Here is a 15752-nt window from a genome sequence, read left to right on the forward strand (position 1 = left end):
TTATTCTTCAATGAAATTCCCGAATATTTCTAATAGTTTATTATCATCTATCAATCTGCTTGGCTTTTTTAATATTTGCTTGAAGGATTCCTGGAAAATGAAGATTCGTTCGGATTAATTTTCGTATTGCTCGTTATTGTTAAGGAACATTTTTAATGAAGGGTTTAACTTCAATATTTTTTTTATATTCCAATATTTTTTCGCACGAAATTCTAACATTGATTCGTAGGATATAGGAAATATTTATAGGGGGAATAGGGTAATATGAACGCGACATTAAAATGATATCGTAATTTAATAAAAAAAATTAATCATACCTTCTCATCATTCTGTGGCCTCGAGGGTGACTCCAGTTCCTGGATTCTTTCAGTAGCAGTGCTAAAGGCCCTTTTAAATTCCACAATTTGTCTCCTATGGTAAACCTTCCTTTCCTCCCAAATAGTAAATAATCTATTTAGCTTTTCCCTGGTCGTTCCATCACTTGTCCTCAGGTGTTGGAAAGCTTTAGGAAGGACTTTACCGAATTCCCGGCCAAACTCTGGTCCCTTATTCCTGCTATTTTGTATCACATCGTTGGCCAGATGCATGAGCATCAGTTTTCTGCTGTTCTTTACTGGAAGAAAATAAAACAAATAAAATAAAGAAAGCAAGGGAATTGTTGCAGAGGCCTCGAGAGGTAGCAATTGCAATTAAACTGATGGGAAGTACCCGAAAAATACCTTCACACTTAATCCTCTCGAACCAGATTCTGACTATAATCTGATAATGTCTGCGGTAGTGTATCATCCAGAGTGACAGTGTCACAATGCTGCTGTGGGTTTCATTGAGATTCAGAAGTTTCTTCGCAAAAGCGTCTTCTTTGAATCCTGCCATAATATTTGGATTACGGGCAAATAAATAGATCGAAATAGAGAATAATAACAATTAGCAACTAGTAGGTCGTTTACTAAAGAAATTCCTGAAGGAAATGATGATGAGTCAGAAAAAATTATTTAAAACTTGTGCGTTCAGTGAGATGTTTCCTCTTCCAAACTGGGAATTGAAATGGTTTTATGCTGGATTGTTTAAATATTTATCCGGTACTCACAATTACTCACCGGTTACGGGTCCTTCGAGTGATCAATTTGTCCTAGGTAGGAAAATTAAACAATAATGGGTAGGTAATAAAGACTGAGCAATAACTGAAGGAAAAATGTAAGACCTAATTTAGAGGGAGACCGTGGGACAGTCAGAAATAAATAAATTAACCCAATTGAAATGTTTCGAGAAAATCTCTTTCCGTCTCTCAAACACAATTTTTCGTGGTAAATAGAGATTATCAAGGACAAATGAATGTAGACAAGAGGTACAATTACTCAGGTCATGTACAAACCCCGTGTTCCTGACTCGAACAAGAACTTTTGACAATGAATTAATATAATTCCATATTATAGAAAATCTCTTTTTGTTTATATTGAAAATAGATAAAATTACTAAAGATTTGAAAAACTCGGGTTTAATCAGCAAAACTGATATCGATATAGAATGAAAAGATATAGAAAAATTTTAATTCAAATTTATTCTCATGTTCATTACAAAAAAATCGAAAAACTAGATTACTGCGGTTAGTAATATTACGGATACATCCACAGAAATTTTCATACCCAGAGAATTGTTTACCTTCCCGAAGTGGGGACTTTCAATAGATTGACGAGATATACACGTATGCCTGTATCAATTCCGCAAAGATAATGGATTCTCTAACCGAGTAAATTCTTCATTTCGCACGCTCACTTTATAGTGCATGTTCTTTAGAATTTGTTTAAGAGATTAAAAATCCACTAACAATTCGAGCAAGTAAAACGCTTAGTTCCCATATATTTAAAAATATCTCGATAATCTGCGGACTAACGTTAAAGTTATTGTGCTATTGTTTTATTAAATTACTAGAAAATGTGTGACGGTGATTTCGACTGACGGTTTCAGAAGAACAATAGCCTGTGAGTATGAATATTCAATGGAGCTCAATGACTCACTAGTCGAGCAGTTGTAAGAAAAATGTTTAAATAAATGAGAAATGTGTCGAATTAAGTATTCATGGCGATTAAGGATTTTGAAAAACGGTTGATCAGAATCACCTGATAATCACGTCTGCTATCATTTTTAAATACAGGGGGATTAATGACAATGGAATTCACCTTGAAATACCCAATCTACAGAAGAGGAACAGTAGTGTACTGTAGTGGTCCTAATGATTATACCTGCAGGATTTGCCCAGAGGAACAAAAAACTTCACTCGAAGTTCACTTGCAGGATGAGTGTCACATCCAGAGGCTCAAGCATTACACCCAGTATTTCACGGATACAGGACCCCTTGTTCTCTGTAAATTATGTCTCAGGAGAATGGATTGTAGTCGAGTGATTGAGCATGCGTTGAGTCACAAGTTAATCCCCTGGTACGTCTCGGAGAAGAGTCCGGAAATTCTCTTCAAAAATTTTATTTCCCAAAGAGAGCATGAATACTTCTGTCATTTGTGCAAGGTTAAGTTATCTTCTTGGTTCCTGGTAGAGAGTCACAACGAAGATAGACATCACCAGACCCTGAGGAAAGATAAAATCGATAAGATCATCGTTCCAGAGTCATCATACACCGCATCCTATTATCAACTGGCTGCCAAGAACTCAATTTTCATGAAGTCAGCTGAATCCTTGTTTTGTTATTTATGTGACTGCGAAGTGACAAATTCGTATGAAAATATTCTCGTCCACGTCGAGGAAAAATTTCACATGGAGAAGCAGAAGGAGACCATTGAAGTTTTCAAGTCAGCAATCATTCATTTGTTTCGAACACGTCCCATTCACCAAGAAATTCCTGATAACTCCTCCATTGAAGTCACGTCAGAGTACAAACATAATTCCAACAATAGATTTACGTCTATCTTATCGATTTGCACAGAATGTAATTGTGAAATTTTCAATGAGGATATGGATGCACATGTATTAATTCACAAACAAGAGCAACAGCTAACCGGTGGGTATACCAATACCAATAATATTAGATATTCACAACGCGAGAAGTCTTCGAGTGTTGAACGTCATAAAATCGTGACTAAAGCCACTGAAAACGTGCCATTCGCAGATAGTAATAATGAACTCATAGTGTTAGATAAGGAATCAGTTGATCCAGATTTGTTGATATCCACATGGAATAATAACAAAGATTTGATAAACATGAATAATCCATCAGCTGAAAAAATGACTACTCCGGCTAGTGATAATTTTTTAAGCAGCAGTTCCACGCCAAGTTCACAATCAAAATCTAGTTCAGTAACAAACAATCAATCTTCACACCCAATGGATAACATTATGAGTCTAGAATTACCCGAATGGATTGCAAGTACTGGAGAAGGAACTTTCTTCGAGTGTAAAATTTGTCAATTAAAAATAAATGGATATAAGAACACATTCGAACATGCGAAAGGTACAAGACACTTGGGAACATTACGGAGGCAATTTACGGTGGAGCCAGTGGAGACTTTGCAACAAGATCTCTCAAGTGGGAACAGTAAATCGTCTGGAAAAAATCATGTTAAGTTCATCAATGATTTTTGTAAGAACAGTGAACCACAAAAACTGCCAGAAGGTATTGTAACCAGTGGGAGTCAACATTTTTTCAAGTGTAATATTTGTCATCTGCAAATAATAGGTCATAAAAACACTTTTGGACACGTGAAGGGCCGAAACCACTTGAAAAATCTAAAAGAGAGAAAAATGTTCTCGGTAGTGAACGAAAAAAGGGAGGACATTCGCATTGAAGCCGAAATGGAGAAGGAAAAATTGAATTCAGATGGGACAGACTCGGACTTGGATATTTATCACTCCCTGACGACTTCCCCCACGTCTTTCCCGAAATTCCAACTAGTCGAGAAAATTCCAAGCACGAATAACAACCTTCCACTAATCACGAAATCGAATAAATACGGAGAAAACACAATTAAGAAAATTTTAAACCAAAATCAATCATCAGGACGTGAATTATTAGACAAAACTGCAACAACTCATTCGTTAATGAATGAATTAATGAGTGTCCACCCGGAGGATCGAGTTGCTGTAACCTCTTCAGGTCCTACGAAATCTGAAAACGACAGCAAGATCCTCCCCCAGAAAATCAACAATATTCCCTGCCTAATCTGCAACTGCTTGATACCTGGTGATGATTCACACGTCAATATTCACAAAAGTAGCAAGAAACATCTGGAGAACGAGGCGAAAGTGAAAGCCAAAGCCACGAAACTGGAGGGACAAAAAGCAAAAGCTCCTGAGGAATTTCAGTCTGAATTTTCTCTTACTGGAATTCCACTGGAGAATATACGTGAGCTGCACTATCTAGGGGATATAATTGATAGCATTGAGTGCAAAGTTTGTTACTTGAAAATTCGTGGGACTCTTCATACTTCGGCGGTACTCGAGTACTCAAATCACACGAATACTGCAGCACATAAGACTAAAGAAGTTGCATTCATCGATAATTGGAAGAAATCCGGGGTGACTTCATACGCTAATAAAGTCAAACAGCCAAAGAGGAAACAATCGAAGAAAAAAATATCAAGAGTTCGGACACATCTACAGAAAAATCTCCAGTGTTCCACCTGTCATGAGGAATTCGAGTTTTCGGAAAAACATCACAGCCACATGACTCAACACTTGTGGCAACGATTCCTGGAGGTTGACACAGCAACACAGTCTCCAGAGGGTGCAATTAATGGCATAAATGAAGATTCAAGTGAAACTTTGAGGAGAGACGCGACTGAATCACTTGTAGAGACGGAGGATCTCGAGTTTGTGGATGAACGATGGAGGGAGTCACTTCAGACAGTAGTCGAATCGCCTAGTGAGTTCAGCACGAAACCCCTGGACATTGCAATCGCCGGCGGCGTGAACATCTATGAAATGGATAGACATAAAATAGAAGACATTAATCTTGGGGTTCTACTGTCCATTAGCATCGACAAGGACAGGATCTACTGCCTGGTGTGTCAAAAGAGCCTTAACAATTTATTGCAAATCTTCTACGAGCACTTGTGCTCAGTTACTCATTTGGATAGACTCCAGGAGATGATTGAGGATCACAGGAAATTCAGAGATTATCCAGATCAATTGAGCGATTTAGCTCTTGCTGGTGAATACATGGAAGAGATCTCAGGAGATATTGTCCGGTGTCATGCCTGTGGAATTTCTGTCGGGAATGACTCCGTTGAGCTCCATCATCATATCAATGATCCAACCCACATTGAGAAATATTCATCACTCGAAGCCATCGCCAAGGACTGGTTCAAAGCTCTCTACTCCAGGATGGAGGCTAATTTCTACAACACTCTGATCTACTGGTGCGTGCCCTGCGAAAAAATGTACAGCGTCGAGAGTGAATTTCAAGTGCACTTGAAACGGAAGGAACATAAGAGTAAAATTGAAATTTTCAAGAACGCTATTACGATTTTTGATTATTGTGCGCCCTGTGGAACTCTCTGGTACGGTTTCTTGCACACATTTCACTACCACTCGATTTGTAAAATACATAAATATCAGATAATGAGTAATGGTAATTACGTGGTGGACAAAATGCCATATTTAGCGGAGAGGCTCTTGCGTGCGCCCGAGAGGAATATCGAGGAGATTTTAATAAAAGTAGAGACTCGTAGGATCGATGACAGCAAGAGTGAGAATGGATTGATCAGGGATCTGGAGAGGATATCCAAGGAGAAATATCCAAGAGTGAAGGCTTATCCCTTCGGCTCCAGAATTTCTGGACTGGCTGGACGCAATAGCAATTTCGACATCTTCCTTGACTGCAGCAGTATAAAATACCAAGTGTACCCTGGATATAACTCCAGTCTCAAAGAGATATCAGTTCGTTTGATGAACATTAAAAAATGTCTTGAGAAAGACGTTGTGAAATGGCACATTGATCGAATTATATCAAACTGCAGAGTACCCATTATAAAAGTGACTCACAAGCCGACTGGAATCGAATGTGATATCTCCTTTTCCAATGGTCTAACTGTAGAGAAGACGAAGATGATTAACGCTTACTGTAATAATTATCCTGAATGTCGTAAGCTGATTATCTTCTTGAAGAATTGGATAGGACACTGTGATCTCACTGGACATGATGGAATCAGCAGTTATGGAATCGCCTGGTTGGTGATCTATTTCCTCCAGGTGAAGATGATACTTCCAACGGTATCTGAATTGATAGAGAGGAAAAAAAAATCAAAGATCATCGCCGGCTGGGAGACTGGAGTCACCACTAATTTCCAGCCTCGTACTCATGATGAAGACTTTAGGGCACTCCTCATGCAGTTTTTCAAATTTTATGAAGCATTTGATTATCGAAATTACGTTATTTGTCCGTTAGTGGGAAAAGCTGTTGAGAAGAAAGACTTTCAGACACCCACGCTATTACCACCCGACATGAAACTTTATCGGAATTATGTCAGTAAAGTGAGGGATTGTGAACCATTCAGAATTGACTCTATCATGTGCCTGCAGGATCCATTCGATCTAGCTCATAATATATCCAAAGACGTTCGAAAGTTCATCGTCCACAGGTTCAAGACATTTTGTTCTCTCAGTGCACCAATTCTTGATAATGATTGCTAAACTTCAAATAGCAGCAATGAGGAGAAATTTAGATTTTTTAAAATTAATTTTCATGATTATTTCCATTTTACTCATTACTCGAGACGTTCCGTAAACATTGTTAATTTGTAGAAGCTATCATGCAACTGGAGATTTAGTTGATTTCACTCAATTCCTGAAAATACAATCGACTGCAGGCAGTTATTAACCATTTTCACATTCATAAACCAATCAAATGTCATTATTGATGACGTACAAATTATTCAATCAAACATCGAAGTGGAAATTTTGAAAATTTTTGTTTAACTCCATTTTTTAATCTCATTTCCACGTAAACCCATTTTTTTTCATTACGAAGAATTAATTATAAATAATCTATTCATAGAAATATAAAATCCTTATATCAAACCATCGACCATCAAAAAAAAAATTTTTTTTTGTTATATTATATTTTAATTATTGATCGTTATATCGTCAATGGGAAGAAACAGTTGCAGAAAAACTCACTGTAAATTCTCATGATTTATTGCAAAATATGTATATTATGAATAGAAAACACATGTAACATTCGAAGATATTTTATAAGACAATCTGAAGAAACAAAATTCATAATTTTCATTAAACCTGTTCCTCGCACCTGTAATAAGTTGCCAGGTACTACTACAGAAGACTGATCGACTACTATCAAAGAGTTGGGTTCTCATTTAAGTATCGCAACGAAAAATTCCTCTGACTCGAACGTGAATGATAATTATTCTAGTAAATTAGGGAATTTTCTAAGGTCTAATTATTTTTCCTGTGGCTAATTAATGATGAATTCCGTAACAAACCCAATAACTCTGCGGAAGGCACCACTGACTATCGAAAATTATGATTCTAGGCTCATTATTATCTATTAATTTCGCTCTCCATTTAAAAATCACATGTGGCTACACAATAAAAATATTTATCCACCGATAAATAATCAGAGCCAACGACAAAGTACGAAATAAAATGCGACTAGATGACACAAGGAAGCTGAGACAAAATCCTCAAAAATCATTAAGAGAACCAATTAAAATAATTTTTTATATAAAATTCATAGAAACACGCTCTAGAAGACGAGAAATGCATTGAAAATAACTAAATATTCCCCACGAAGAAATTCGTGAAAACAAAAAACTTCATGACATGAATTAAAAATTTAAAAGCATTCCTCAGTGGATGATTTTCTCATCGTGAGAAAACCACTGGGTACAGCCCATCTGAATTCCAAATTGATTCTTATTATATAAAAAAAAGAATAGCCTCTGGGAAGCCTGACTAAAATCTCACAAGTCCATATTTCCAACAAATCCCGTAAAATTCTAAACCACTTCTTAAACCTATCGTTATAAGTACGTAGAAAATTCATATTTTAACGATTGAGTTACAATTAAGCATTAAGCATTCTTTGGTCAGTTTCGTTGTTCTCTTCGTGAAGATAGCTGCAGATATACGATGATCTTTGGCACATTGTTGTTAATTTATCATGAAATTTGTTGACTCAGATCACTCGACGATTGATGCAGTTGCTTCGGCATCTGGACAAGCAGCTGACAGCTCTTTCACTTCGTTTGTTGTCTTACTGTGTCTCCTAGAATGACAATTTCACAGAATATTCGGTAGTACACCCGAAGAGCTTCAAAATTATCGCATATTTCACAAGTTTTCCAAAGTTAAAAATATAAGGGAGGAATCAATGGGATTAAAAAAAATTCCTGATTAATTTTGAAGCTTGAAGGGTATTTTTCAGATTATTTCCCCGTCAGAATTTCGACCAATCGAAATGGTGCATTCGATTTAATTGGGAACAACTCAATTTATTTAATAGTGTGAGGAATATTTTTACCGATTTCTTGACCAACAGTTTGTAAGAAATTATTCCCAAATCGATTTATTTCGTATATTTGATTTATTCACGTTATTAAAGTTTGACAGCTGGTAAGTTTCATCTGGTTATTTTAATTGTTAACAAAATAAATTTTTTATTTAGCAACTGATTCACTTCCCCCGAATTAGATCAAAGAAGAAAGAAAAGAAATTTTTATTGGTCAAAATTCCGACAGGGGGGAAAAATGGAAGATATTTCCGGACGCAATAAATATCACGCAAATTTATTAATATCAATATTAATGAACTGTCAATGCACTGACCTCCCATCATCCCCAATGCTCCTGTCACTCTCATCGGTTGAATCGAGTGCTCCTTTTTCCGGGAAATTCCTCCACTTTTCCCCGACGTCCTCCGCATGTCCATTGACATATCCATTCTCGCCCTTGCCCTCTCCAGGAACAGGAGTCCTTCTCGTGAGGTACTCCATTCTGGTAGGTGCCAGGAGTTCCTCATAATACTCAGCAGTTTTGGGCTCAATGCCACCCCCCAGAGAGCCATATTTTCTCCCCAGAGAGCCCAAGACCCTGTAGTCGGAAACAGGATCGCTCAAAGTTGACGAAGGGAAGGAGCTCTTGTACATCCCGAGGTCATGCTCAAAGCTGAGATCAGAGCTCTGGTACTTCCTGTGAGCTGGATCAGGTGTGGGAGATATTCTGTATCTCCTGAGGTGTTCAAAATCTCCAGAGTAAGCCCCAACGTCTGAATACCTGTCCCTCTCGATGGGGGACTTGCGGAATCTCAAGTGATCGTCATTATACAAAGTCACGGGTCTCTCGGAGTGTCTCAATCGGTCCCTGGAGCTGTTGAAACTGAATTTTCTGGGTAGAGTCGATGAAGTCGGTAAAGGACTACTGGATATACTGGAGGGAGAGGCTGTCAACGAGCTTTTCCTCTTTCTCTCGTTGAACCTCGAGTAAAAGCTCTTTCTCCGGATCCTATCGATAATCGACTCCGAGTGGTCACGACCTGGGGGACAATACGTGGGTGACGTGGGTGAATGGAAGTCCGATGAGCACCGGTTCAAGTCGTTGGAGCAGATCGACCAGGAGTCGAAGCTCTCGCAGTCATCTGTGGGTGACAGGAGTTCCTCCGAGACCTCCGACGAGGCTTTAGGACGAAGGAGAGCTGTTCTAGGTCTTGACAGATCTCCCCCTGAAGGCACTTCGATATCAGACTGGGGATTAAGGATCTTTGGCAGCTCTGAGACCACTTCCCTTCCTCTCTCATTCAGGGAATACGAGGGAGTGATCGTTCTGTTTTCTCCTCGGCTCTCTGTTCTGGTCTGGTCTGGTGGATTCACCTGGTGAATACCGGGTGGCGATTCTCTTTTCAAGCCTGATGGCGGCTTGAAACTGTGCTGAGGCACTTTCGAGAGATCCAGCTTCAAATTACCTCGGTTCACCCGAGACTTTACATCCACTGAATCCTGGCGGGAGGACGACTCACTTGCAGTGAGCACAGGGGATGTCCCCTGGCTAATTATTTCTTCAATTTTGCCTGGGACCTTCACGGAATTCCCTATTTCTTGACAATCTGTTACCAATGAATGACTCGGCGCCCTTTTTCCTACACTTGGAGGACTATCCCCTCTAATTTCTTCTGATCCAATTTCTGGTTTAATTCTGTTTTTCTCAGGACTCTCTTCATAATTTCCGACGCAATTGGTTTTCTTCGGAGGCAGCTCCTTGCTGGATTCATCTGGAGTCTCGGATTTGTTCAGAACAGTCTCCGGACTCTTCTCCTTCTTCAACCCAATCTTCTTCAGGGACAATGACCTCAATGGTTTATCTTTGGTCTTATCATCGGATTTTTTATCCGAAATCTCTGATTTTTTAACTACTTTCTTAACCACGCGAATGATCCTCTTCTTGGTGCCATCCTCCCCCTCTCTCTCAACAATTTCTTTCTTGACTATTACCTTCTTGATTTTTTCTTCCTCGGGCTTGTCGAGTCTGGAAACGGAACCGTTTTTCGACAGCCCTGCCGTCAGGGACTTTCCTACTTTCTTCTTTACTACAGGTTTTCCGTCCTCCGATATTTTTCCCTCTGATTTTTTATTATCAAGGGCTTTATCTGGAGAGATCTTCTTCGGAGAGGATAGACGAACGGTGGTTTTGTTGTCGAGTTTATCGACCGACTTTCGAGATTCTGAGAGGGATTTATCGGATTTATCGGATTTAGAATCGATAGATTTTTCAGGACTCAGTTTTTTTGGGGATTTTATCGCTGATTTATCAGATATTGGTTTACGCTCGACGCTGGATCTCTCCGAAGGTGTTTTTTCCTTGGCTTTGTCCTTGGGCGGTGACTTCTCTTTACTCTTCTCCTTCGGTGGTGATTTCTTAGACTCACTTATCTTATCAGCCGATTTTTTCCTCTCTAAATGAGTTTTCGCTAGCTTCGGGGGAGTTTTACTCTCAAGTTTGGATTTCATTGGAATTTTACTGCCACCAGGAGTCTCTCCGGCAATGACACTGGTGTCTGATCTCGATCCCTTGTAAGTATTCTTCCGGAATTTGCTGAGGAGTGTGTTCTGCTGTTTGTTGCCGTTGACAGAGGATTTTGAATCATTTTTGAATAATCCGAGAACCGAGGAAACTTTGGATTTAGTTGGGGCGACAGGTGAACTCTGGGGCTCCTCAGCAGGGAGATCCTCAGCACTAGCTGCTTTCCTCAATTCCCCAGGACTCGAAAGGTTGCCCTCCGCAGCTGTCAGATTTTCCATGATCTCCTTCTGAGGACTGCCATTCGTCATCTTCGTCTCGTCACTCGATCTCAATCTCTCCAGTTTCCTCTCAAGGCTCTGGAGAAAGGAATTCTTCGGGCTCTGCCGCTCACTCTTTACCTCAGCATCCCTGGACTCGCCCTCGATTTTATTATTCTTCGAAATCTTCTCGTCGATCTCCCTCGTCAGGGTATTAGCTTGGTTCTTCAGCTCCTTCTCCTGCTTCTCATTCTTCTCCTGATCCAAGTTATTCCCCTCTGCCACGATTTTTCTTCTTATGAACCTGGACTTCCTCCTCTCATTCTCCGCCGCCTTCTGCGCCTCCTTCTCCTTGACGTACTGACTCTCTTCCCTGGGTGTGTCGAAGAAATCAGGCCTCAAGAACCTTGATATCTTCCTCCTGGTCTTCGGTGACTTGTCCTTGGTATCCGCCTCTCTCGTGGTGCTGGAACTCCTGAAGAATTTACTGAGAAGTGATCTCTCTGGGGTTGATGACCTCAGACTGGTATCATCGAGGGTCTCCCTCCTCTCTCTCCCGGTAGACGCTTCTCTTGTCAGAGATCCTGATCTCAACCTCAGACTGGGAATGCAGCTTCTTCTCTTGGATAAAACCGAACTCGTCAAGTCACTCATCGATCCCAGCAGCTCCTTATCACACTTGTCAGTATCTCTATAACTTGAAGACAGATTGGGATCGAATTTTGTGATCCCCAGGTTCCTGAGTTTGGATTCTTTAATGAGATTCTCAGCAGCTAGCAGTCTGCTCTCGAATTCTTTGGCGTGAGCTTTGAAGGAGCTGAAGGAGTCCTCTTGAGTCCTCGATGATGAGTCTGTAGGAGATGTCTCTCCGGACTTGGAGGTGCTGGGAGTATCTCCCAGGTTTGTGGAGGTGCCCTCGGAGATGAAGAGCCCCTGCTCTGAGGAATCTTTTTTTTTCGGGCTTATTAACAGGTCCGTGGGCTCTTCCTGGATCTTCTGCGTCTGGAATGAGTCCCTGCGGATTCCATTGCTCGGAGATTTCGCCTGATCCCTGTACTTTCGCCCCAGAGTCATCACCTGACGGGGAAGGGGTGGGAGGGGATCGTCGTTGTCCTCGAAGAGGCTGACACTACGTCTGGTGGCTCTATCTGGTTTTTCAGATGATTCTAGGAGGCTTCCTGTTCTCCGCAGACTCCTGTCACTCGATCTACTCCTGTAGGAGGGCATCGACAGCTCCAGGTCCGTCAGACTGAGGGGCTCCTCTGTCGATGAACGAAGTAATCGTTCCCGTGGAATCGATGGAGATCTCGGTAACGAGAGACGAGTCTTCTCGATGAACTGTCGGGATAATCTTCGCGCCAGACAAGGCGTAAACTTCTTGTCCTCGTCCTGCTCTTCTTGCAGTTCTTTTATCATTTTCAAGTCCAACTCCGAGTCGTCGTTTTTATCTGAAAAATAAGGGAGGCAAGAACAAACTTCCTTCGCAGATATCTGCGATTCTTCTTCTACAGTTTTAACTATTGGTTTCTTATCATTCGTCCGTCTTCCTACTATTTTATCGTTTTCAATTCTTATCGGACTTGATTTGATGAATTATCGGTTTATTTTTAAAGGGAAATTAGAAAGGAAAGGGAACATTCTGTGTTCATAGCCAGGAAAAATCTTGTTAGGATAATTGTACGGGAATTTTCTCCATTGCAAATTCTATGAAAATAGTGCACAGATTTTGTGTGAAACTTTTTGAGAAATGATTTGTAGTTGTTTATCTAGTATCCTGAAGAAATTATCGATAGTTATAATTTGTGTTAGTGTGCGTGAGACTAATTAAAGGAAAGAATTCTTTCACAGTTGAATATTCGGTATTTACACTCTTTTATTGTTTAAATACAGACTTTAACTTGGCTGGTACGCTCTTGCGTACTTCTCTATTTTTCATTTTTAGTAGTCATAGAGTTTTATATTGCTGGTGAAACTATTCTGTTCTGTTTTAGGACTTCAAGATAGACGAGAAGATATTGAGCTCGTCTGACAGCTTTTCGTTGGTACATCAACGATGTTCGATGGCATTCGTAGAATTGACATTGATCAGTGCCTTGAGTTTCACTTCAGTTTTTTAAAAAAGGATCAAAATAATCGCCCGAAAAACTGTCAGCTTTCTTTATCGAGTCTTTGGCACAACTCCAATTACTCATTATTTCAATGACTGGATTACAATTGACTGTTCAGAATGTTTATCCATCCAAAGTACAAATATTTAAAATTGTCTCGTTACAGCGTAACGGATGAATTTGAAAAAAGATTATTTTTTCGAGAAAAATTATTAAACGAGTTGAGAGTGATCTCAGAAGACTAAATAATTGTAATTGAATGTTGAAATATACCAAGTGATTAAAAGTTGTAGCTGCCGCCATTTTGTTAGCTTCAGCCGCAAGGCTTCCAAGATGGCGGCGCGCACATTTCGCATTATTACCATGTCTCAATGAATTTCTGAAAATCTGGATAAACATTCTACCCGCATTCCAAAAGTAATTCCTCCAGGAAAAATAATTGATATAAAATTGCAACAAAGATGCACTAATCGTGTAATCGTGTAGTCTCTCAACCCATGGACATCCGCAGATTGTCAGAGGTCTAATAAAGGGCAGCACCAAGCAAAGCATTCCGTGAACAGTGAAAGGAACAAAAAAGGAAAAAAAAACGTACTATTTTAATATTAAAACTGTTATTTAAACCCAATCAAACAAAAACAGATAAAGTTCAGCCATCGACACTGGTTAGTCTTCGAGTTCTAATATTACTTCATCAATCATAAATTCGTCATAACAATTTCACATTCATTTCTCGCGATAATATAAAATTCAGTTATCCATATTTATTACTGCGGTTTTACGAATTACGTTACAATCACTAGCGTCGTCATATAAAAATTATCATGTAACAATGTTAGTTCCAACGATAAAAATCAAAAGGACAACAACTCTTCGAACATACTCAGTACGATTTATTCCATATCTCCTTTCTCTGAATTGTTATTAAAATTATTTTTAAAAACATTCTGATAATAATATCGATTTTGTTCTCCAATACAAGAAAATTAATACAATACAATAATTTTAATGTGTTTTTTTTTCACACACTGGGGTAATTTCTATCAATAATGTAACATTTGATAAATTTTTAAACAATTCAGTAATTGATCGAGATATTTTGGGAAAAATCATACTCTGAGGTTCAAAGAACTTCCAACAGTGATACCTACTAGCCCATACACTTAACATCGAGCATATTCGCTTGATTTTTATTTAATATTTAAATATTACATCTGATTGAGAATCCTCAGACGTCCTGCATGTGACAATCTTCAACATTTTTATTTCCAACTGTACAATAACAATAATCTTTTCATAATCTCGCATCAACGAGACCGTTTCTTCATTCGAATATTAAAAACAGGAGTATTATCTCTGGTTCATTGAATTTTCTCTTGTTGAATTTGCGTTCCATAATTAGATAAATATAATGTCAATGAGACGAAAAAAAAAAAATGGATGACTGCATGATCTGATTCCTTGCTAGATTAGGTAATTGGTATTGGTACCTAATTGGTATTTTTCTATCTATTTTTTTTTCTACTGGGGATTACCGTCCACCCGCCTACGGAGAGTCACTCGCACGGTCGCTGTAACAACCGTCAAAAGACCGTGAGTCAGTTGATCGAATTTTAATTTATTGGTGATAACTATTAGAGAGTATTTTCGGTATTTGAGGGCTTTCAAAATTCACATTCCCCACTCTCAGAGCTTCTGTCCAATGGAAAAAAATTTAATTAGCAGCCAAAATTGTTATCAATTCAATATAACAACTATCAAAATTCGAATCCATTCAATTCAATTGAATAAGAAATTATTTCTCATTCAATTCTTATTTTTATGAGAGAATTATTGAGTTATTATACTAGATAAATTACTGGAATTTTTTCATTGAATCAATGATTACTGCGCTAATTAAAAGCTAATGAAATTCAAATCCATAAAAGGCGGAATAATTTTTGACACATTGAAACTAAATTTAATATTTTATATAATAAATGGAACTACAGAAAATATCTTTCAGTCATCAGTTCTTGGACGAATAAATAATAATAAATAGAATGAAGACCCTTTATAATTTATATTTTGCATCATCTCTTACCGAAAATACAATCTGCAAACCATCAGTTCACGATGGGCAATACAATAATTGAAATGAATATTCGATAAATAATTTCTCCAACTGATTGAAGAGTCGACGATAGACTTTGGACAGCTCGAAGGGACTTGGAATAAAATCCACTACTTGAATTAATGAATGGGTTTGATATGAATTTGGTAATAAATTTAATCTGAACGATTACTATCCCAATGGACATCATAATGTCTTCATGATTTTTTTGTATATGAACGTGTAAAAAAAAAACTCCATGCTCTAATAACTCTGGTAGATGCTAGGTCTTTCCTCCGGGATATTTGCTATGATT

The 15752-nt window shown here is 38.7% G+C and overlaps 3 protein-coding genes across 3 annotated transcripts in view; 1 reads left to right on the top strand and 2 right to left on the bottom strand.

The window, feature by feature from the left end:
- Positions 1–2238, bottom strand: LOC105270707 (regulation of nuclear pre-mRNA domain-containing protein 1B-like). The gene is made up of 4 exons (XM_011311823.1): positions 2178–2238; positions 720–866; positions 318–613; positions 1–90 (listed from the first exon to the last, which is right to left on the bottom strand). The coding sequence occupies exons 2-4, from the start codon at positions 784–786 to the stop codon at positions 1–3; spliced, it is 453 nt and encodes a 150-aa protein (XP_011310125.1). The 5' UTR covers positions 787–866; positions 2178–2238.
- On the top strand, positions 1672–7785 carry LOC105269215 (uncharacterized). The gene is made up of 2 exons (XM_011309291.1): positions 1672–1979; positions 2153–7785. Exon 2 carries the CDS (start codon positions 2161–2163, stop codon positions 6637–6639), a length of 4479 nt encoding a protein of 1492 aa, XP_011307593.1. The 5' UTR covers positions 1672–1979; positions 2153–2160; the 3' UTR covers positions 6640–7785.
- Nuak1 (Nuak family kinase 1) overlaps positions 7122–15752 on the bottom strand; it is a 20910-nt gene continuing 12279 nt past the window's right edge. Inside the window, exons 5-6 of the mRNA XM_011309280.1 lie at positions 8793–12684; positions 7122–8233 (exon numbers count right to left, since the gene is read on the bottom strand). Of these exons, the coding sequence (XP_011307582.1) occupies positions 8149–8233; positions 8793–12684 (3977 nt within the window). The 3' untranslated portion in view covers positions 7122–8148. The remainder of the gene's footprint in view (positions 8234–8792; positions 12685–15752) is intronic.

The sequence above is a fragment of the Fopius arisanus genome, unplaced genomic scaffold (assembly GCF_000806365.1).
Source record: "Fopius arisanus strain USDA-PBARC FA_bdor unplaced genomic scaffold, ASM80636v1 scaffold00003, whole genome shotgun sequence".
Lineage (NCBI taxonomy): Eukaryota > Metazoa > Arthropoda > Insecta > Hymenoptera > Braconidae > Fopius > Fopius arisanus.

Coding starts and splice junctions, on each gene's coding strand:
- LOC105270707 (XM_011311823.1), bottom strand. CDS start 786: ATGATACACTACCGCAGACATTATCAGATTATAGTCAGAATCTGGTTC. Junction 614..719: donor CGAGAGGATTAAGTGTGAAG/GTATTTTTCGGG, acceptor ATTTTCTTCCAG/TAAAGAACAGCAGAAAACTG. Junction 91..317: donor GGCCACAGAATGATGAGAAG/GTATGATTAATT, acceptor TTCATTTTCCAG/GAATCCTTCAAGCAAATATT.
- LOC105269215 (XM_011309291.1), top strand. CDS start 2,161: ATGACAATGGAATTCACCTTGAAATACCCAATCTACAGAAGAGGAACA.